The sequence below is a fragment of the Colius striatus genome, chromosome Z, assembly GCF_028858725.1.
Source record: "Colius striatus isolate bColStr4 chromosome Z, bColStr4.1.hap1, whole genome shotgun sequence".
NCBI classification, from domain to species: domain Eukaryota; kingdom Metazoa; phylum Chordata; class Aves; order Coliiformes; family Coliidae; genus Colius; species Colius striatus.
This window is the reverse complement of record NC_084790.1, coordinates 5,387,028-5,409,668: the sequence shown is the minus strand read 5'-3', so window position 1 is coordinate 5,409,668 and position 22,641 is coordinate 5,387,028. Positions and strand designations below refer to the sequence as shown.

The 22,641-nt window shown below is 46.8% G+C and overlaps 2 protein-coding genes and 1 long non-coding RNA gene across 5 annotated transcripts; 2 read left to right on the top strand and 1 right to left on the bottom strand.

Moving 5' to 3' along the window:
• Positions 1-339: 339 nt before the first annotated feature.
• ATP5MC1 (ATP synthase membrane subunit c locus 1) lies at positions 340-3,019 on the bottom strand. Of its 3 annotated transcripts, none has more exons than XM_062018392.1 (5): positions 2,830-2,935; positions 2,243-2,291; positions 1,589-1,666; positions 1,133-1,308; positions 340-565 (listed from the first exon to the last, which is right to left on the bottom strand). In XM_062018392.1, exons 1-5 carry the CDS (start codon positions 2,916-2,918, stop codon positions 451-453), a joined length of 507 nt encoding a protein of 168 aa, XP_061874376.1. In that variant the 5' UTR covers positions 2,919-2,935; the 3' UTR covers positions 340-450. The 3 variants fall into 3 exon arrangements, with proteins under 3 accessions (XP_061874376.1, XP_061874377.1, XP_061874375.1); XM_062018393.1 differs by having other exon boundaries at positions 2,762-2,845; XM_062018391.1 differs by lacking the exon at positions 2,243-2,291 and having other exon boundaries at positions 2,762-3,019.
• A 181-nt stretch (positions 3,020-3,200) lies between these two features.
• On the top strand, positions 3,201-15,177 carry CALCOCO2 (calcium binding and coiled-coil domain 2). Its single transcript, XM_062018390.1, has 12 exons — positions 3,201-3,752; positions 5,689-5,877; positions 7,150-7,252; positions 7,646-7,779; positions 8,491-8,616; positions 9,072-9,199; positions 9,301-9,391; positions 10,159-10,275; positions 11,621-11,716; positions 12,376-12,508; positions 12,905-12,942; positions 13,463-15,177. Exons 2-12 carry the CDS (start codon positions 5,695-5,697, stop codon positions 13,637-13,639), a joined length of 1,326 nt encoding a protein of 441 aa, XP_061874374.1. The 5' UTR covers positions 3,201-3,752; positions 5,689-5,694; the 3' UTR covers positions 13,640-15,177.
• Positions 15,178-16,165: 988 nt separating this feature from the next.
• LOC133628947 (uncharacterized) lies at positions 16,166-20,964 on the top strand. The gene is made up of 3 exons (XR_009820921.1): positions 16,166-16,277; positions 17,580-17,758; positions 20,659-20,964. It is a non-coding gene; the product is annotated as an uncharacterized LOC133628947 (long non-coding RNA).
• Positions 20,965-22,641: the final 1,677 nt, after the last annotated feature.

Below are 22,641 nucleotides of genomic sequence, written 5' to 3'. Positions count from 1 at the left end.
AGATGAAAAAGAAAGACACTGAAGCATTTTCAATAACAGTGTGTGAGCTCTGTCAGCTCACCTGGAAGCATTTGCTTTACAGGGACAATGTTTGCTGGGATTTTTGCATACATTTGAGTTGTTCAAGGACATCTTCTCTTATCTAGCTGACTTCACATTAGTTTTCTCCCCTCCCGTCACCATTTACTTTATTCCCCTTCTGCTTTATCAGTGAGTAGTCCCATAGCTGGGACTGTATTTAACCAGGACATCAGATTCCCCAAGCCCTTCCCCCCCTCTGGACCAGAACTTAAGAAAAAAAAAATAAAGTGTTAGGGAAAAGAAAAATTAAGCCACCAGTTTAATTTAGAGAAATCTTTTCTTTAATTGTCAGTCTGGAACGCTCTGATGGAAGCAGACTCAACCCGCAGAGGACAGAGTGATGGAAGCCACAGCCAGGGCCAGAAGCTGTCACATGGCAAAGAGGATGAGGAATGCCACCATCAAACAGAAGAGACCCATGGCCTCAGACAGGGCAAAGCCCAGGATGGCATAGGAGAAGAGCTGCTGCTTGAGAGACGGATTCCTGTATATTGTACAAGGAGGGGAGGGGGGAGGGTTGTGGGGAGAGAAGGGGAAAAAGAAAAGAGGTACCTAGAGTGAAAAAAAAATACCAACCCAAAGCAGAGCCAGAAAGACAGGATTACATCACATAGGCAACAGATTTTGGACCACAAACCAGTATTATGGCAGGCAGCCACTGGGTAGAATGAGAGTCATGTTTTTTCCCCAGTTTTAGTGACACGGACATGCTGAACCCTGAAGGGCAGTTTCCTCTGCCCTTGTGGTACCAAGCAGCTAATAACCAGTACTTCATTTCTTCTAGAGGGAGGAACTGCTCTAGCGAGCAGCTGCATCATTTAGAAGTATAGGGTGGACTCAAATAATTCAGGTGCTTTGTTATTTATTTCAAGAGACTACTGGATTGTAACAACCACTTTATGCCCCAAGGGTGACTTCTTCAGTCAAAAGCAGGACACCCTGATATACACAAGTGGAACTGGACATATCTCCCAGAGAAAGCTCTACTAATCTATTAAATTTAGTGCTGGGAGAGGGGAATCGATTCAAGCCAGCCTGGTATCTTACTTACCTGGCATAGCCAATGATCAAGCTGCCAAACACCGTCCCAATACCCGCTCCCGAACCGGCCACCCCGACCGTGGCAGCTCCGGCACCAATGAACTTGGCGGCCGTGTCGATGTCCCTGGACACGGCGCTGGTCTGGAACCCACGGCGGGTCAGCTGTGGATGGGACACGCCAGCTGCCTGGGGGATACAGGGCAAGAAACTTGCTAATGTCACTTTGCATCATAAATGTAAGGGTTTATTTTTTTTTAATAAAACATTATCAACATTCATCCTCAAGGCAGAGCAAAACAATCAGGCAAGGCTGCTAACCCATCCCCAATCTGGACTAGGAGTTGTCTCCCTGTACTAGTCACCCTCTTGATATACAGACTTACTCCTCCATCTCAGCAGAAACCCTCACGTATCACAGGCAGTGATACACAAACCCAGGACCCAGTTTACTCCATAAGAGTCTCACCTGTACAGTTTGAACATCGGGCCTGCTGAAAACAGATACTGAAGCTGGTCTGGCCAGAGCCCTGGAACAGCACCGGAACTTAAGCAAAACACAGACAGTTAACTCCTGTAGTTGGATGCATCCATAATAACCCTCAGAAAAGAGCAGTCATTTTATGCAGAACAGTCTTAAGAGATTTCCAAAAACATCAAGTATAAAACAAGGCAAAGGCATATGTGAGTGTAGGACATTTCTAGTTCAGCCAGTTGGATTTAGTCCCTGAGTACCACAACCACAGATCACAAACCACAGAGTTCTACCTGCTAGAGCACTTTGGCCTTTACTACAGTTCCACACATTTTCTTCTCAATTCCTACACTGAAAGAAGGCAACGACTGAGTCGCTCAGTGACTATCAGTTAGCTGATCTTTGCAGAAGCCCTTGGACCTGCAGTTCATTGCACATCTACTAAGATGGCAGGAATCACTCTCTGGTCACCAGAGGTCACCTTGTCTCCCCTCCTCGTTAAATCCGTAGTAAAATAAACCCAAGCCATCCCACCCTAGCTAAGGATATCCAGGTCAGCGCTTTGAACCAAGCAACTCAAGGAAGGACATCACAGCCATAAGAGCCTCACTAAGTATCACGACGTGCCTCTGAAGAAAAGCGACTTACAAGAGCTGGAGAGCCAAGGAGAGCCACAGGAGTCTGCATTTTGCTTAATCTAAGTAGAGGAAAACAGAAAAGGCGTCGGGGATCCCAACGACATTGCCACCCACCAACCGCTCCTCTCGGGACTGACACACATGACTACCCGCGCCGCATCCCTGAGGCTTTTCCCCACCGCCTCCCGCGTTCCCCTGCCGCCCCCCGTTCATCCTCGCTCGGGGCCCTTCCGGGGCTGACTCTCAGCTCTGCATTCCTCCTTTCCCTGACTCGGCCGAAGCCCCTACCAAAAGCCGCCCAAACCCCGCGGTGTGTGTGTATGTGGGGGGAGGTGCTGCGTGTGAGCAGCGAAAGGTCCAACGCTCGTCGCGCCCTCCGCGGCCGCCGCCTCCCGGCGAAGGGCAGGGCCCGGCCCGGCCGGGCGCCATCCCCACCGGCCTCCCGCGCTCGGCGGCAGGAGCGGCTGGAGTTGCGGAGGGCCCGCGGCGTCCGGGGCAGCGGGAGCCGCGGCGGCGGAAGCGGACCCACCTGCGCGGGCTGCGCTCGGGGCGGCGGCTGTGGCCGTGAGGGCAACGCAGCGCCCCCGCCGCGCTCACCTTGCCGTGTCCCCCCCGCGTCCTCCGCGCTCATTGGCCGCCGCCGCCGGCGGCGCGCGGCACCCTGGGACGACGCCCGCACTCCCCATTGGGCCACCGAAGCGAACTCCGCCCGCCGGCAGCCGGGACGGAGCAATGGGAGCCGGGGGGCCCTGACAGCCGCGCGGGCCGCCATTGGCTGGTTCTCTCGGCGTGCTCGGCGATTGGCTGGCGGCCTGCAGGTCGCCCAGTGGACGGGGAGGCGCGCCGCGGCGGCTCTTCGTGCGGTGCGGGGACCGGCCATGGCGGCGGGGCGGGCCCGGCGCTCCCCTCCCGCCGCGCCCCGCCCCGCTGCTGCCGCGCCCGCCCCGGGCCCGCCCCCGGACCCGGCTCCTTGACGCTCCTGTTCAACGCGTAACCGCTTCCCTGCCGTTTATTAAAGTGCCCCAGCTCGGCCGTGGTAGCAGCGCCGCTGGAGCTGAGGTGTTGGGACCCCGGGGCGGGAGGTCGCCGCCCGCCATAGTGCAGGGGCTCCGCGCCTCGTTACCGGCGGCCTCCGCTGCAGGCCCGCCCCAGGCCGCCGGTGTCTCGCCCACTGGGGTGCCCCGGAGGAGGGAGCGATCGGAGGGGCCTCCCCGGGGCCGTAACTTTTTACCAGGGCTTAAAGCTCTCATCTTGCCCTGAGTTCTTATCCGTACAGCCACCCGAGCCTGGCCGCCCGGGACAACTGGCTCCGGTGTCCCCGGTCTCTCCCCTCTCCGCCACGCCGAGGGCACGAAGCGGCGATACCGGTGCCGAGGAGCACTCCCGCCCCAGCACGGCGGCCGGGACCGCCCAGGAGGAGGTTTCCCGGGAGGGGCGGCACGGCCTGGGGCGGGGCTCAGCCTTTTCCTGGTCCTTCGCCTCGTCCTCGCAGCTCCGCAGCTTCCCAGCCGTGCCTTTCGGTGAGTGGGCCGGGGAGTGGTGGCGATGGGGTCCCGAATATCGCTCTCGGAGTCTGATGCCCACCACCGCTCCGGGTGCCGTGCAGGAGGCGGGGAGGGGGTGGATCGGCGCTGCGAAACGGCAGCCACACTTTCACTTTCGTTTCTTGGCGACGGAGCAGGGGGTGACCGGCCTGGGGTCCGCTCCGCTCCCCGCCGGGACCCCACGCACGGGGATGCTGGCGGGGACCGCTGTGGCACACGCTGCCGACGGCGAGAGGCTGGCCGGCTCATCCGAGCTGCGCTGTCCCGGTGTCCGACCGCCTTTGGAAGGTGGTCCCGCTTGGAAAGGGGAAATCCCTGATTGTTCTGCGTCGTCGGGGCGCTGCAGGTTAATGAAAGGTGAAAACAGCAACAGCGGAATAAAAGGAAAAAAACGGAGGAACTCCCCGGAGAGAGGCTGAGCTGGGAACACTGGGGGAAGGGTTATTTACTCTGCTCTGGCCCGTGTGAGCTGTGACGGCACCTCATTAGCTCGACCCGGGGCTGGGACTACCCGTTAGGCATCAGCACCCTGCAGTCAATCCTTTCTGGCTGCTGCCGTCACTGTGATCAGCTGAGAAGGTTCAGCTTTGGATTCCTGGAATTGACTTTTCTGGGATTGGTGTCAAGGTTTTCTCAGCAGTGATCTGCCCTTTGACAGCTTGCCAGCGCTGAAGCCTGGCTGCTTGCAAGACATAGTGGCAAAGAGGATGACTTAATTTCTACGTTCAGCCCTGCCCAGGCTCCTGGCAGTTTGGATACAGTTTTGATTGATGTACCCACTACAATTTTATATTGTGTTTTGTGGTGTCACCAACACGCTGCAAAGTTTTATGTGCATATAACTCATGCAAAAGCTTTAATGCTATTTGTTGACCTTGCAGTCAGGCTATGTATTAATTTCAGTACTGAGAATCATCTTGCATTTTCAGCATAGCAGTCACAACTAGCAAGGCTATAATAGCCTGATGACACAGGACAGAGGCTGCCTGAGACAGATAAAACTCTGACCCTCCTAATCAGGATCTCCTCCATTTGTGCCCTTCCATAGCAGCTGAGCATAGCAAGGTGCTTCTCTTCCCTTGAAGCCAGGAAGCTGAGAGATGCTGTATTTGGAAGTCAGGTCACTGTGTTGAGTTTCAATGCAGAAAGCGAGGAGGCTGCTGAGTTTCCTTATCATCAGTATGGGTGCATCTCAGTCTCACTGCTTCTCGTTTCTGTGAAGATGGAATGGGTCAGGGCTGGGTCTGCATGAGTCCTGGAGCTCCTAGCACTTGGCACTGGTGATGCCACACCTCAAATACTGTGTTCAGTGTTGGACCTCTCGCTGCAAGAAGGACATTGAAGTGCTGGAGTGTGTCCAGAGACAGGCAACAAAGCTGGGGAAGGATCTGGAGAACAAGGATTAATGAAGAGAAGCCGGGGGTGTTTAAGTTGGGGAAGGAGAGGCTTATCACTATCTTCAACTATCTGAAAGAAAGCTGTATTGAGGTGAGGGTCAGTCTCTTCTCCCCAGTAATGAAAGATAGGACATGAGGAAATGGGTTCAAGTTGCCCCAGGGAAGGTTAGGATTGGACATTAGGAAGAACTTTTTTACTGAATGGGTTATTAAGCAATGGAACAGGCTGCCCAGGGAGGAGGGGCAGTCTCCATCCCTGGAGCTGAGGTGCTGAGGACCTTGGGTTAGTGGTGGTCTAGGCACTGTGAGGGCATGGGTTGGACACAATGATCATAAAGGTCTTTTCCAACCAAAATGATTCTGTGATAGACTATGTTTTTGGCTTACACTACTGTCAAAGTCTGGACCTCACAGTTATGTCAGTCCCAAACCACACTTCTCCATAGCTTTCACAGACACAGCTATGTTGGCCACATCTGAAGATGAAATAATCCTCTTATTCTTTCCTCTTGTAGACTTCCATGATGGATGAGACATCTGACGAGCCTCCCACATCTGCTGTCCTCTTAGACAACTGCCACTTCTCCCAGGTCATTTTTAACAATGTGGAGAAGTTTTATGTTCCTGGAGGAGATATAACCTGTTACTACTCCCTCACACAGAACATTGTTCCTCGTGGGAAGGACTGGGTGGGCATCTTCCGGGTAAGTCAGTACTGTGAAACCAGGTGTGCCAAGTATAAGGAAGCAGCAGCAGGCAGAAACAAATATCTTGGGCTTTGATAGAACAGCATTGGGGATTTTTTTCAATAATAATCTTGTATTGTGGAACATCTTCATCAACAACCTGGATGAGGGGACAGAGTGACCATCAGCAAGTTCGCTGATGGCACCAAACTTGGAGGACTGGCTGATTCCCCAGAGGCTGTGCTGCCATTCAGCGGGATCTCAACCGGCTTGAGAGTTGGGCAGAGAGGAACCTCCTGAGGTTCAACAAGGACAAGTGCAGAGTCCTGCATCTAGGAAGGAAAAACCCCATGCACCAGTACAGGCTGGGAGTCAGACTGATGGAGAGCAGCTCTGCAGAGAGAGACCTGGGACTGCTGGTTAACAATAAACTAAACATGAGCCAGAAATGTGCCTTCATGGCCAAGAAGGCCAATGACATCCTAGGGTGCATCAAGAAGAATGTGGCCAGCAGGTCAAGGGAGGTTCTGGTCCCCCTCTACTCTGTCCTGGTGAGGCCTCACCTGCAGTCCTGTGTCCAGTTTTGGGCTCCTCAGCTCAAGAGGGACAGAGAACTTCTGGTGAGAGGCCAGTGCAGGGCCACCAAGATGATCAGGGGACTGGAGCATATTTCATACGAGGAAAGGCTGCAGGAACTGGGGCTGTTTAGTCGAGAAGAGGAGATTGAGGGGAGATCTTATTAACATTTATAAATATCTAAAGGGTGGGTATCAGGAGGCTGGGACATCCCTTTTTTCTATAGTAGCCAGCAACAGGACAATGGGATGAAGCTGGAACACAAAAAGTTCCACTTAAATATAAGAAAAACCTATTTCACTGTTCAGGTGAGGGAGCCCTGGCACAGGCTGCCCAGAGGGTTGTGGAGGCTCCTTCCTTGGAGGGCTTCAAGACCCGCCTGGACATGTTCCTGTGCAACCTGATCTAGGTGACCCTGCTTCTGCAGGGGGATTGGACTAGATCATCTCTGAAGGTCCCTTCCAACCCTGACCATTCTATGATTCTATGATCTTTATTGTGCCTGGGAACAAAGTGCCAGACCTCTTGTGACCTGAGCAGCTTTAGGGTTAATCAAACACTCAGACTATCCTTTTGTTCGTAGACCACAACTCTTTGAAGCCAGGGTATCAACGCAGAAGTCCTCCCAGTAACTGATCTGTGTGGAAATACCATCCCATTACCATAAGATAAACATGAACCATGTGATGTCATATAACAATTTTGGTGTTACAGGTGGGATGGAAAACAACCCGGGAATATTACACGTTCATGTGGGCTCCTCTGCCTGATGATGTCCACAGAGACACTGCTGTGCAGCTGCAAATCCAGTTCAAAGGTGAGTCAGGGGCTTGAGTCACTCGGGGCTGTATGTGCACATACACACACAGGGACACACACACAGAGACTGCCACTTTGCTGCCACTACCAAGCACGACATTCAGAATTAACAGAACATTCGTGGGACGGTGCTTTGAGAGACTTCTTTCAAATCACTCAATACATCACAACATTTTGAACACACTAAATTCTGCTATCTTGACTCAGTTATACTGTTTGTGTTCTTAACTTTGGCACATGAAATTCCTAACGGTGCAGGACCAACGCTGAACTAGGATGTCTCAGTTTTCTGAGTTTCTCACTTTCTGTGAGAACCAACAATGTGCTATATAGTTGAGAAACTGTAATAATTAGAACCTGCCTGTGATGGAATTGTTGTATTTGTCTGAAGCTTACTACCTACCCAAAGATGATGAATACTACCAGTTCTGCTACATTGATCAGGATGGCTTGGTTCGGGGAGCCAGTGTGCCTTTCCAGTTCAGAGCAGAGACTGAGGATGATATCCTGGTGGTTACCACACAGGTATGTGCCCTCTCTTCCCCAGCTTTTTACTGCCTCTGCTTTTATTGGCATATGCTCAGTGCTAACATGGAGTGATCCAGTAAATTAGATGCCAAGCTAGAACCCAGCAGACTTTGGTTCTACTCTTGGCTTTGCTACTGACCTGTCAAACAAATTTGAGTAGCCTTTGTTTCTCTACCTGCCGTTTATCACTTTGATTGTGATCTCTTTGTAACGGGGAATGACTTAGTATTTCCACGTGTTTTCAATATTTTTGAATTAAAGTGTCATTTTCATGGAAAGCCTGCCATTAGGTGGGAGTAAGAGCACATACATAGGCAAGAATTGAGGTGCTGTGAAGCCAAGAACTCTTATTTTGCAGTGTCTTCTTGTGTTAATGACTACACTGCACACATAGTCCTAAACTAGCAAACTGTCCAGAGCCCCAAAGCTCTGCCTTTCTGCTGAGTTCTCTGGACACACAGAGGCACTGCCCACCTCCAAAGATTGAGGGTAGCATCTATGCAGCATTCAAGAACTGAGTCAACAGTCAGCTTTGGACAGAGCGGGGAGAGTAAAGTAGCAGTCTGGTCTGTGCTAGTAGCAAAAGCATTGCGGGGTACAGCTGTTCCCTTTTGCAGAGGTCGTCTTTCTTTGCCCTTCCTACTGTACTGTTTGGAATGTAGCTTTTCAGTGCTTCTGGTATGAACAAACAACTTTGTCACTCACCAGGGAGAAGTGGAAGAGATTGAGCTACAAAACAAAAATCTATGTAAAGAAAATGAGAAGCTGAAAGCAAGCTGTGCAAACCTCCAGGAACAAAACACCACTCTGCAGGAAGAGCTCAAGAAGACACAGGTAAATACTCAGAAGCTTCAAGTCTGAAAGATGAAGAGGGACTGAATCAGGTCTTGTTCCACTGTATGAGTCCAGGGGGAAATTAAATAAGTTTCTTCCCACATTATCAGTTTAATCCTTTATCAAATCATACAGGACCTCTACTGTGCTAAGAACAATGATCAACAAGAGACAACTTCAAACACAGGAGTCAGGAACCTTTGGGAAGGGGAGCATTCAATAGGTTTTGTAGGCTGTCCTGCAGTCACACTGTCATTATCTTTTCCTCCTTTAGTTTTGCTCAGAGCTTAATGTAATGAAATAAGGCCTGAAAGTGTAGTCAGGATGTAAAGGCTTTTCCTTCTTCAGATGAGCTCCTAGCAGTGTTGGTTTGAGGGGTTTTGCATTTCCAGTGGAGAGCAGGACTGTTGCATGGGTCCTGGTTACCTCCTGTCAACCTCAGTGTGATTTTTCAGGAGCTGCAGAGTAGTTTAAAGTCTCTAAGGAGCAACACAGAGCAACTGGAGCTGGAGCTCAATACCCTGAAAAAGGAAAATAAACATCTAAAGGAGCTGGATGACTGCAGAGAGGCAGAACTGCACCAGTAAGTGTATTTACAAAGCAAGACTTCACATAAGCACCTTGCCTTTATGGTTTAAAATTCCATCTGTGAAAGTATGGTCTATTTTGATTTGTTCTGTGTAGACTCAAAGAGCAAGTTCAGAATGTGACCTCTGACAAGGAACGTCTGGAATCCAGACTGAAAACAGCCCTGGATCACATGGACCAGCTGCAGGTAGCAAACATGTAGCTGCCCTCCTTTGGTTTTGTGAACTGTCTCTGATAGAATCAGTTTCCCTCTGACTGAGAACTGAGCAATCTTGAGCAAGCATGTTGTGTATTTAATTACATGGGTTCTTTAGGAAAATGTCAACTGTTGATATGATTTGACCTTCAGGAAACCAAGAAAGCTGGATTCTGGAGGGAGGGGTAGGGGGGGATGTGCTAAGAACAATATCAGGATTTTATTCCCTAAAATCATCCCCTTGCATGCTCATTCAGTTGACCAACATCAGACTGTTGTTTACCTCCTGCTAGCTATGAATCCAGGCAAAAAAAACACTTCTGCTTTGAAAAACATTCTAAAATTACATTCAGCACTTGGGAGAAAACAAGGCTCGTAGCTGGGAGGAATGTGTTGGTAGACTGAAAATAGCTTGGTTGTTAGGGCTGGGACCTGGGAGACCCAGAAGGATGGGCCGACCATCTGGCTATACAGTCTCTGGCTTTTTCTTTGTTCTCTGACTTCCCAGGCTAGAAGTGTCACATTGAAACTTAGAAAGCTCTTCAGAGAACATGTGCTCTGATGAATACATCAGCTCCAGTGTATCCCTATGTATCTGTTCTCAATTGCTACAGAGGTTTTAATGGAAAAATGTTTGCAGAAAAAAACAGTTGAAGCATCATGGGTTCTGGAGCTTTGCCTTCTGCAGAAAAAGGTGTCTGTGACCTCCCTCAGAGCTGTTCAGTTTTCACTTTTTGCACATTTCCCTTTCTCCCTAGTCCCAAGTGTTGGATTATGAGAAAGAAGTGCAAAACCTGTCTCATATGGACCACAACAAGACAGAGCAGCTTGAAAGTTTAAAGGAAGAGAATCGCCAGTTACGCATGACTCAAGAGGTAAAGCCTTCCCTGAGTGTGACAGTGCTCAGGAGATCCAGGGTAGTGAGGCTGAGGCATCCTTGGCAACAAGTGGGTACAAGTGTTGCTCAGCCTTAGGAGAATCCAAGGGATTCCATGTCAGAAACAGAAATGTCCACAGTAGCATGGGCATCCACGTAGGTGGTTCTGTGAACACACCATCTCACAGATTGTTATGTAGCGTGGTGCTCTGTTCCCCATCCTCCTCCAGCACTTCTTTGCAATTCTGCTTATGAATATCATGGTATTTCTGTGCAGAGAGAGAAAAACAATGAGCCTGAACAGTACATGGCAAACACAAAGAGATCGGAGGCCAAACTCTGTGTCTGTCCCCTTGTCTGCAGAATGAGTGGGTGCAGAATGAGTGCTGGTGTCTGCACAGAGGAGCTAGGGTTCACTGACAACACTGGTTTCGACCTCCTTTCAATATGCAGAGCCATCACCATTTCCCCATGATGCTGTAGATGACTATAACAAATTTAAGTTCATGGACAAAAGGCTTGCTTTTCTTAGGTGACTTCTTCAGACCTTTTAGAAGTAATCCACAAACTTCAGCATTGGAAATCATTCCTTAAAGGAATGTGAAGGGTATAAAAGACAAGGGCAGCATGCTGTGGCATTTCTTTCTGCTGAAGGAACTGTCATTGGCAATGACTTAGGATGTCACATCATCTTTAGCTTCTTGCCCTGAGTGACCTTCTAGATGTGCTTCTCTCTGTATATGCTGCTCAGGAAGTGTTTGGAGGTTCTGGTCTCACTTTGGCATTGAAAATTACATGCCTAAAATAGATGAAGTGATTACTTCTCCTCTGATGCCAAATGTTCAGGATTCTTAGAGTGGTACTTTGAGAATGGCTGCAGAATCCTTAAGTACTCTAGCTTATTGAATGTACTGATTTAATTCGAGGGTCAGCTACGAGATTAAATTCCTAAGGATGTCCTGGGTATCCACTACCAGTGCAAGTCCCACAGCACCAGGAAACCTGGCAGACTTGAATAGCTCTCACCTGCCAGGGTGGATTTTTCAGCTGTGTGAGTCCCTTTTCTTCAGCCTCCCTCTTTGTGTGACCTTTCATATGTCCCCTTTGGAGGTCAAGTGTCATCTCGTGTGTTGTAATGAAAATACAGAGTATGAGTGGAGACATAGAGACATCCTAGGTGGCAAACTATGAGATACTAAGACTTCCATTGAAAGTGAAAGGTTATTTGTTGGTAATACTAGCTGCCTCATGCTGCATTTATATGACAGCTCCACTGCTTAGAGCTATCACTGTTTTATTGGCTACTTTCCCATGATTTACCAAGTAATCCTCTTCCTTCATAGCAACAAAACTGTGACTTAATTAAACAACTTGAGGAGCAGAAGCGTTTGTATCAGATTCTGCAGGCAAAAAAGAACAAAGCTGATGAGGAAAATCAGGTGAGAACTTGGCACAACTGCCTCTCTTTTCTCCTGTATTGAATGTGACACTGATCTCTCAGTCTAGTGTTCAGTTCCATTAACCCTTCTACCCAATGGACCACTAATTGTGCTTGCAGCTGGCCCACTCCCCATCCAGGCTGTCTGCAGACATGTACAAATGACCATGCACATACACTCGCAGTCTGGTGTTGCTGCCACATCTGTACAGCCTACGGGGAAGGGTCCAAACACTTGCAGAATAGAGTGGTTTACCCATAGTACATGAGCGTTTTCAAAACCTCCTAATGGTAGCTTAATTCTGACACTGCTGAAATTAACAGACTTAATTGTTTAAATGGATGTAGCCTTTTTTGTCCAGTCTAAGCAATGACTGCTCAGTTTTATTCCTTGCTCTGCATGACATCAGGGTAATCTTCTGTCTTTTAAACCATGTTACTCTATTGTGACCATCTTATCTGCCGCTGAACAGATCCTTGCTCTTCCTTACCTCACTTTCCCATTCAGTCAAGCAGAACTAATACTGAACTACTTGAAATAAGTTCAGAGCAATCTTGATTCTGATACAAGAGGATCTATGCTAGTGCAAAGTATGACTTTTATCTGAAACCGTCTCCCAAGCTTCTGGAAATTCATTTTGCCCTTCTATCCCTTTGCAGAAACTAAGGGAAGAGATTGATGGACTCCTGAAACATCTCTCACAGGCTAGGGATGCTTCTTCCTTCTCTGTTTCACAAGCTCAAGCTCCAGTTACAGCTCCTGAAGGCCTTCTTTTTGGAAACCCGTATCATGGTGAGATTACTTGGCATTCTGTCTGAAACCACAAATACACGGCAGTTAAAAGTCTCAGCAAATTATCCTCCCCCTCAAACTGAGTGCTGTAGAAAAGACATGATTAGCAGCACCTCTGTGCAGCTTTGCGTTATCTGCAGATGACCTGGCAGCTGCACAATGCTGCCAGGTGTTAAGAGGTGACTTCAGTGATTATCTGTCTGCTCATTTTCTGCAGAAGGACAGCTACTAGCTAGTAGCTGGGAGACAACTACTCTGTGGCTGTTGTCTAGTTTCCATAGTCCTAAATAGGTTTAGATCCACAGCCACATCCTCATGTTTCAAGAATTGCTAGTTATCAGCACATTACTTTGTTAATAATTTTGTTGTGTCTACATTAACTTCTTCTTTTTCCAGTTGCAGGAGCAAACCTGAGGGCTGGAACTGCAGACTTAGTAAGTAAACTGGACAGGACTGGACATGAATTAGTAGTTTATGGATATGAATTAGTGATTTGAAAGAAAAAGCTCCAAGTTCAGCTCTGTAGCCAATTGTCAACATAGTGGTTTATTCCTAGTAAGGTAGCAGCCCACAAAACAGAGCCAAGTATGCTTAATGCATAGAATTACTAAGAGTTATACATCTTAAGGAAGAAAAAGGAAATTCTGTTGACCTTAATCTTTAAGGTTCAGCTCTTGGCAGCATATAATGTCAGAATGAGCAGCATGCAGCTGCTTTATGCCTTATTTCATGCTGGGGATATGAACATGTGTTAGTACATAGGAAAGTTAGAGTACCCACAGAAGCTTTGGACTTTAAAAGGCTATTTAGAGAAGCCTGGAGACATTTGAAAACTTGAGAGTGTTAGAAGTCAGAAAGACTTGTCCAAAAGTGCTAATACCCAAATACTAAATTTTTATTCTCTTTGAATGCAATATTTAAACTGACTTTATTTACATTTATTTTGTACCTCAGGCTTCTATAAGGAAATGCCCCATGTGTGATGAAGTATTTCCTGAAGATATTGACACCAGTCAGTATGAAGCCCATGTGCAGAGCCATCTTCTGGAGTGCCCAGTCTGCAGCGAGACCTTTGAAAAGTCCAACAAGCAGGTGTTTGATGACCATGTTTTTTGTCACGGCCTGGAATAATTCTGAAATGGTATCTGCTTTGTAGAATAGGTTGCAGAGGCTGCAGTATAGAATAGACCAAAATCACTCTCTAGGTTTGGTTCATTGCTAATAAGATCAGCCAGGCAAGACTGATTATGCTGCTCATACTGTAATTCTGAGCTTTCTGTTCCACACAGCACGTGACCAACACGTCAGATGTCCACATCCTAAAACTGAATCACTGTCCTCTGTCTTGGATCAAGTACATATGTGTGTGAAATGAGTTACAGATCCCGTAATTAGTAATTTGGTTGAATGTGTTACCAGTTTTATGGAACAGGATTAGCCATGTAACTGTTCATCCAGGTAGGGATCCAAGTGATGGGATGGAATACAGCAGTTTTCTGTACCTGGCTGATACATTTCTATTCTAAGTGGGTTTATTCTTTAATATAGCACTTTGATAGTATAGCACTGTGTAACCAAAGACCAGAAACATTTTACACTCTTTTAGGATCACACTTTCAGTCCTGCTCGGCTTCTGGAAGGCAGAATTAATTATTAATAAGTTTAAAAGTCTATGAAGCTGGAACACAAAAAGTTCCACTTAAATATTAAAAAAAAATCTATTTCACTATGAGGTGAGGGAGCAGTGGAACAGGCTGCCCAGGGAGGGTGTGGAGGCTCCTTCCTTGGAGGTCTTGAAGACCCACCTGGACATGTTCCTATGCAACCTGATCTAGGTGAACCTGCTTCTGCAGGGGACTTGGACTAGATGATCTCTAAAGGTCCCTTCCAATCCTACCATTCTATGATTCTATAATAATCTCTTCCTTCACCATTAGTTGTAAAGCAAGTGAAATATATTTATAAAGAGACCGACTATCTGCAGATCTAAAGGTCTAGGGCTGGCAAGCCAAGTGGCATGGCTTATTCTAGGGTGAGGGTCAGGCACTATTTTCTCCACCCATCTCAGGGTGAATTGAAACTGACATTTCTGAAATAGTGACAGTCACTATGGCTTGGAACCTGTGGAAAAGCAGTACCTGAGTTGTCTTGGCTGCACAGAGGACACATGGTCTCTCGGTCAGAAACTGAGCATCTTCATTCAAGGAAATTATGAATTTGGATTATTTCTCTTACATGTTTTTAAATTTTCTTGATTTAACAAGGAGAGCCTGTTCTCAAAGCAAAACACTGTGATTCAACAAAGTGCCTTACATTATGCAGTTACTATTCTTACTGCTGCTTCAGGATTTTCAGTTTATGATTAACAGCTCTTTTTTCCATGCAAACACAAATGGGGAAAGCTGATTAGATTATGTTTCCTGCTGTATATCTGAAGCAATAGAAGATCCCCTAAAGTTTATACAGAGGTTCAAGAATATTTAGAGTAACAAAGACTTCAAAATGTTTTACTGTTTTGATTCTGCAGAAACCTTTTATTAATCTAGGTTTAAATAGAGTATTTCTGTCTCAAGATGTACTGTACTGGTGAGCATTGTTTAAAAAAAAACCTGTAAAAGGCAGTAACAGCAAACCAAAATAAAAGCTATACAGAGCACATCATTGAAAAAGATGTCTGTCTGTTCATTCTTAAAGAAATAAATTGGAAGAATTGATGGGGCCTTAAGGGAGCTATTTACAGGCTTTCAACTACATGCTGGAGGTTCTCTCTAACACAGTACTTAAGCAGGTCTCTGAATAACTTTGAACACGCAACACAGTGTCCCTATGGGTAGTGAGACTGTTTCTGTTCAACAGAAAGCAGGTAGTTAACTGCTTGAGCCTCAGTGGCTCCTTACAGAATGGGAATATATCATGAAGGCAAAAGAATGGTGTGGGGTAATGAGAACCAATCAGGAAAGGAAAATGAGCTGTACGGGATCATTTTTTTAAGCCATTCCAGGTAGTGCTGATCTACCTAAAACCTAAAGCTGTGTGAATTCTCTGTCATAGGAATGTCCAGTATATCAATACTCCGTTTTTCCTGGGCTAGGAGAAAAGGCTGAAAACCTCCACACTTGGGATGATAAAGCCTTATTTCAAAAATACTTGGTCTAGTGCACATTTTGACTATTGATTACTGTAGTGTATCTCAACATTCCTGCCATAGCTTTATCCCAGTTTTGCCAATCAAACATTCCATCAAAATGAGGTTAATTTTGAACTGAACAGTTGTTTCCTCAGGAAAAAGTCTCATTGTTTTTCAAGAAAATGCTTTCCCCCCCAACCTTTTCCCGTACGTCTGCACTCTAAATTCCATTTTTCTGCTGCTGCTGCTGGTTTACAACTTGCCAGCAGCAGAGCCAACCTGGAGCAAGTTTTATTAAAACCCTGGTAGTTTACCCAAATGCCAGTGATCCGACCTCTTTCCTTTCTACGCTGTTGCTAGTTCTGGCTTTAGCAGCCCACATCCTAAACCCAAACCCAGTCCCCTGGGGTTAGAGGTGTCACCATGCTATCTCTGTCCTTCAGCTATCAGTACCAAGTGTAGGTGCCCCCGATGGTCACCTCTCTGTCTTGTTTTCAACTGGCCTGCTCCTCTCATTCCTCCAGATCTTGGTGCCTACATTGAAGTGGCAGCCCTGGGACAGTGGCAGCAATTGGGTGACCAGCAGAGGGGGTCAGACTGCAGGAAATCTCATGAGGATGTGGCTTTTTGAGGTATTTTAAGGTATGTCCTCCGTTTTCTGTAATAATGACAGAAATAATAACACGGATTCCGACTTCCAGCCATATACTTCAGCCTGATGGAGGTCATACCTTCCCTGTCCTGGGCAGCCAGGGACCAATTTACCCCTAAGCACAAATTACATCATATACTTTCTAACCAAGTTTTCATTTTGCTGGTAATTTACAGCACTATTTACGTTACTGCTGCATTTAGCCTTTCGAACCATAAGAGGTTTAAACCCTATCTCAGTTTTATGGTTTAATACCATTAGAAGTAGCTCAAATGGCTGATAATAAGATATAGTTATACTTTGGATGAGATCCAGTATTATGCTGATACATACTGGACAATGACCCTGAAATAAATTTTCAAAAGGGGCAGTAGGGGGTTGGCACAATTTATACCCAAGCTCATGCAGCACTTGAATGGGCATTCATTAGACATATAATTAAAAGGAAGAAGTCACTTTCTGGGCCAAATCTCTGTGAATATTTGTCTTCTTAAACCTTTACAGTGCTTCAGTTTGGTCCAGCTTAGGAACTGGCCCAGTTTGCTTTCTGTCAGTGACCACTGCTACAATCCAGTGTAGCATTTTTTGTTCCTTCATCCAGGCAAAACCACTCAGCCTCAGAGAGCTCTTCTCCTTTTGCTTCTCCTTCATTTTTGTCAGACCCTTTGCCTTCCTTTTCTAACAAGCAGGTCTGTCCCTTGGATTTTCTCTCCCACTCACACAGAATACCTTTTTAGTGTCTGTCCTTGGCTATGGCACATCCTTTTCAGATTAGCAGGTATGTTTCTGTATGCATAAAATGCAAACCAGATAATAATTCCTCTCAGATGGAAAGACACGCTGCTGCCTATGGTCACATAGGGCATCACATACCACACAATGTCAGGTCATTTCACAGGGAAAACCATCGTTTTGACTTGGAAAAGTTAATTGTGGTGCAGAAAAAATAGACTGGCGACAAAGGTGGTAGTTGCAGATATCAGATTCCCAAACTATTTCAGCCCTGAAAGCAAGAGCATCTGAAAGGATACTTAAATAACTGACAGCTTCTTTCAATTCCCAATCTCACAGCCACAGCCCCTTTGAACAGCCTCTTTCCTCTACCCATTCTCCTCGTCTCTTCAGCTATCCATGTCTACTTTCCTCTTCCTGCAGAACAATCTGGACCTTCAGAATTGTCAATTTTCTCTAAAAACACAGTGCTGGTTTTCAGGCTGCAGATGTGGGGGAGGCAGAGGCAGGGAGCACAGTCCATCTGCCAGTGCTGCCTCTCCCTGCTTTTCACCCCGCAGAATGCAGACTGGAAGCACTGCTGCTGCTCTTTGCTTCACCTTAATGAGGCTCCGTGGAGACCACGAGAAGATGGAAGGAAATAAAGATTCCTGACAAAAGGAATGTAAATAGACAAGATGCAGGTGAACAAAGGAGAAGGAAAGCCATGTAGAAGCCAGCAACTGAGTGTTTATTCTCGGTAATCAACTTAGCTTGTGTCGAAGAGATGGATAATTCGTTGAAGCTTTTATTTCAGGGATCAGTCCTGTGCTTCCTTAGTAAGCTGAGGTGCTTCTGTGTTCATCATATCAGTGACGGGAAGGGGGAGAGAGCAGAGAAGGGAATGGTGGAAAAAGCTTTCTAAAATAACATTTGGACATATTGCCACACTGGTTTTGGTTGGGCAGCTCAGAAAAATCTGGGGAAGGAAACACTGACAGGTTCCTGTGAGACTGAAAAATGAAGATATTGCACTTAAACAGAAAACGGGTTTGTCACTTCTATTATTTTGTAAGGACACATTGTTGATCTTTGCTCTGCTGTGGAGATCCAGACTGACCTATTCCTACTTGCACAGGAGTCAATGAGTCCCTTTATCTCTAGTGCACTAGTACAAATAGAGTGCTTAGTGGGTATATAACAGCACGAAATCCAAACGCTGCCATTTATCACCCTCCTTGTACTGAATTAAATCACTACGTGAAATTCACTGAAGAATCAAACCTTTATTGTTTTGCTGGTGAAAGGATTGGGTCCCGGAATTACATCAGTTGTTTTCTCTAAACAGCTATTAGCCTCCTCCATTATACTAACAGAACTGGTTTCCATCCTCTGCCTCATTTATTCCAAACCAGCATTATTGAAGTGAATGGGGTCTAGGCCCTGGATATTAGAAGAGCTGTTGGTCTACTCATAAATAACAAGTTGTCAGGGATTTTAATGGAAACCCTTAGAGTGCTGTAAATCTGTGCAGTTCTGCCTGCATCCCCTCCCTCATTTCCATCACAATATCACTCCAGTGGGACTGCAGCTTGCAGCATGTGCCAGGCAGCCTAGATTGGTAGGACACTGGGAGGGGGAGAGGGAGGGGGGAAAGGAAAAAGGGGCTAAAGATGAGGTGGGGGATTCAGAACAGTTGGTACTGCAGAAGCATCTGCTGGGTGGCCAGTTTTGGAGTCACCTGGTCTATTCAGCTTGGCAAGGGGAAAGGGCTATTCACCCAGGGGGACTGGGGAAGGCAATAACAGAACCAGGGATGCTTGTGCAATAAAGACGGATGCACCGCAGTTTACATTTTGCTCCGTTGGTCTGTGAAGCAGTAAATCTCACCAAGTAGAGGGTTTTGTTAGGTTTTGATCACATTTTAAGTGGCAGAGCTACTGCGGTGGTACTGCATAGAGTGTCTCTTGCTTGTAGGCAAAGAGGACTTCCCTTTATGATGAATTTGTTTTACTTTCCTAGCCAGTGCAAACTACTGTCAGGGAAGAGTTAAGACCACATCCTGATCCAAACAGAAACGTTTCTTTATTTCACTGGATCTGGCCAGAAACTGAGTTACTACAATGTATGCCCCTTGACTTAGTCACTTCCCCAAATACCTGTAACTCAGCTGCCTGCTCAGATCATGACACCCTGATGAATACAACACTAAAGCCTTCCAGGAAGGAACATGAGCTCTCTCATCCATTCCCCGTTGGCTGTATGGTGTTATGGAGTATGTTATGATTAGCACAGCCTTGCTAGTGCCCATCACAACTCACAAGCAGACAGGGCTGCACGGGGGCCTATTTAAGCCATCCTGTGAACTCTGCTTTCTGAGGTGCCAGGGATCATTGAAATTTGTATGTAAGGTCAGCTTGGGCTTAAATGTAGGCTTGCACCCTGGCTTATCACATAGTATAAATAAAGATGATATCGATGACAAAGCCCCTACTAGCTTCAGAGTGCCCACAGCTTCTAGTCTTACATAATTACCAGTCTGGCACCAAGAGTCTGAAATACAGCAAAGCCATCAGCAACACTGATCCTAAATTAATGGCATTAAATATAGCTCCTTTCACATTACAGCCTCACACAACAAGCTCTGAAGAAGTAGGCCTGACGAGACTTATGTCTTAATTAAACACTACCCCTGTCTTATAGACCCGGAAACAGTTACGCAGACATGAAGGAATTTGGTCATAGTGACTCAGAAAAATTGTGGCATAATCCCCCTTCCTCTCATCAGATTTAACATTCATTTTGAGAAAAGCTGAACAACACAAGACCTGAGCCAAGATGAAGAAAAAAAAGGATGCCTGCCAAAAGGGATTGATGCCCTTCAGACTCCAGGGAGTTTTTAACCCTTCCCAATGGTTTTCCCAGCCTGAAAAACCTGGTGGGGTTCATCAGGCTGTACTTCTCCTCTACTGATCCATAAGAGATTTGCCAGTGGGAGCAGCTGCTTCCAGAGTGAGTTGATAAGCAAAGCCCTGAGGCACTTACATCTGTATGTCTCATCCCCTGCCTGCTTCCCTTCCCCAGTAACAGGATGAGACTAGAATGTTGCCTGTGCCTTTATAATGTGTATTCCTGTGGGGCCTTGGTCATGATTACAGCATCTAAATGCAACCTGAAACAAACAGGGACAATGAAAAAGACAAAAAGATGGTCAGCCTGAAGATTATGAACATTTTTTACACTAAATTTGCTTCTATTTAATTATAAGTTGCAGTTACACAAGCCATTCAGTGTAGTTAATTCCTTTTTTAATAACAGTTATAATATTTTTGAGAGCAGCTGCTGCCCATGTTGTGTAGTACAGCTGAGAGAGCCATATGGATTTTTAATTCCTAAGAGTTATTACATGGTTGTAGCAGTATATGTGAACCCACGCTTGCCTTAATGGAGTCATTAGCTTGACAATCCTTCCTTAAAGAGGGCTATTGTTAGGACAGATATGATCCAAAATGTAGCAAAGGTTTGGAAGAAGAGCTCTTCACTACACAAAACATAGAACAGCGGGTTTGGGTTTTTTTTTTTAAAGCAGCTCAGTGTTTTTTACACCTACTTTTCTGTTAGTATAAGATAATACTAATGACCTGTATTTTGTCCTTTCAGAACTATGCCTAGAAATTGTGCCTTGTTACTGTTGCTTCATACTAGTGGTTTTTTTATAAGTCTGGCAAAATGAGGACGTTCAAAACTTTCCTGCAAGCTCTTAAAAGAAGAAATCTTCTAAGAATACTCAGAGTTTCAATCCTGGCATGTATTTTGGAAGAGATAATAAATCATATTTCTCGGTGAACTTTCCTAGACAACCCCTAAGCATGCAATTCTTGCACTTTTACATGCAGCCTAATGGGAGACAGAAGATAGACTAGCTGCATCGCTGCTGGATCCTGAGTGAATTTTAATCCCAGTAAAGGCTCCAACCCTCGTGTTTACAAGCAGCAAAAGAGAAAAATAACGCTGCTTTAACGTAAATGCTATACATATCTATATATCACTCAAATGCAATCTACTGAGTATGTTACAGATTGCTCAAATAAATCTGAGGAACTCACTGTATCTTTAATTCTACAGAAAATGTTGGTATAAAACTCTTAACCTTATGACACATATCAGGATTGTAAAATTTAAAATGAATTCTAGTAAATCTGCTGCTGGCTGCCATGGCAATGGGGCAAGGTTAGTTTAAAGGAACTGGTATCAAAAAAAGAAAAGGAAATCCAAGCTTTTGTGTGTGTGTGTGTTGAACAATTAGGTTAGAACAACCTGCTCGGTTTTCAGCCATCTCAGTCCGTTTCCACGGTAACAGGAATTCATACAACTGTTGCAAAATCTGGATGGAAATGGTGCTACTCATTGTGTCAGCAGCACCAACAGACCCCAGGGTCTACTTTTGTTTTCCCAAATATGGTAATTTTGATTCATTACTATTCATGTAAGATTATTTTTGTCCTGCTTTAAAGATTTAAGACGAGGTTGCTCCAGGACCTATGCACTACTATTAGCCCAGAGTTAGGGCAGTTTGGGCAGATCTGGTGTAGACAGACCTTTGTGCTTTTATCTGCTTAAAACAAGGTCCAGAAATCCCACCCAAAACCAGCTGCAGAGTCTCACAACAAGGTTCGGGCCTCACCAATCCTTGATAGGAAGACCATGCACACCCAGTGCTGCTTAGAGAACAACTCCACGTTGTCTCAGGGACACGCTGTGACCTACAGATGCTGCGGGCCTCACACCCACCCACCTCCCTCTTCTTGGACTCCCTCAAACCACACAGCACACTGGCCCAAAGACAGAACTCCCCGCTGCCAGCCTTTCACACGAAGCCCGGCCACAGAAGGGAGAGCTGAACTCTGAGATGGGCACGGGTTTCGCACCATGGGGCCGCGCCCAGCCCTAAGGAACCAAACCCAACGAGCGAACCCCCACCTACCCTCACCGAGGCTCCCCTCAGACGCCACTTCCCACAATCCCTCACGCAGGGCCTCGGCGCCCACCCTCAATATTCAAATCACCCCACTGCTCTCGGCTGTGATTGGCTGTGGGCATTCAAATTAAGCCACGCCCTCCACGCCGAGGGGGGCCGACGACAGGTCGTTGAGTTGTGGGCGGGAAGGGCGGGTCGGGGCGCTGGAATGCGCATGCGCAGATCCGGCGTACGCGCGTCACGGCAGCGCGTCCTCTTGTTGCCGTAACAACACTTCCCCACCCCCTTGCCGGTTTTATCCAATCAGAGAACGCTCTGATCGCTTGGCCCAATAGAACGACAATATGTTAATTGAGGCGGGGATGAAAGAGGCGGGGTTAGTAGGGTTCCGCCCAATCAGAAGGCGAGAAAGGATAAGGGGCTGCTCGGCCGCAGTGTCCGCCCGCGGTGTCCGTTGTGCCTCAGCGGCTCCCGGCGCGGGACAGCGGTGCTGCCGGCCCCGCCGGGGTACCGGCCTGGCCTGGCCCTGCGCCGTTTCGGAGACGCGCCCCGCTCCCACGGAGTACGAGCTTCCCTTCTCCATAGGGCGGATGCAGTCTCTAACGGGGTTGTCGCAGTCAGTGCCCGCCTGGGGAGGCTCCCGCTGACCTTGAACCAATGCCAAG

Coding starts and splice junctions, on each gene's coding strand:
- ATP5MC1 (XM_062018391.1), bottom strand. CDS start 3,004: ATGGCGGCCCGCGCGGCTGTCAGGGCCCCCCGGCTCCCATTGCTCCGT. Junction 1,667..2,761: donor CCCGAGCGCAGCCCGCGCAG/GTGGGTCCGCTT, acceptor GTTTTGCTTAAG/TTCCGGTGCTGTTCCAGGGC. Junction 566..1,132: donor TTGATCATTGGCTATGCCAG/GTAAGTAAGATA, acceptor TACAATATACAG/GAATCCGTCTCTCAAGCAGC.
- CALCOCO2 (XM_062018390.1), top strand. CDS start 5,695: ATGATGGATGAGACATCTGACGAGCCTCCCACATCTGCTGTCCTCTTA. Junction 7,780..8,490: donor TCCTGGTGGTTACCACACAG/GTATGTGCCCTC, acceptor GTCACTCACCAG/GGAGAAGTGGAAGAGATTGA. Junction 9,392..10,158: donor ATCACATGGACCAGCTGCAG/GTAGCAAACATG, acceptor CTTTCTCCCTAG/TCCCAAGTGTTGGATTATGA.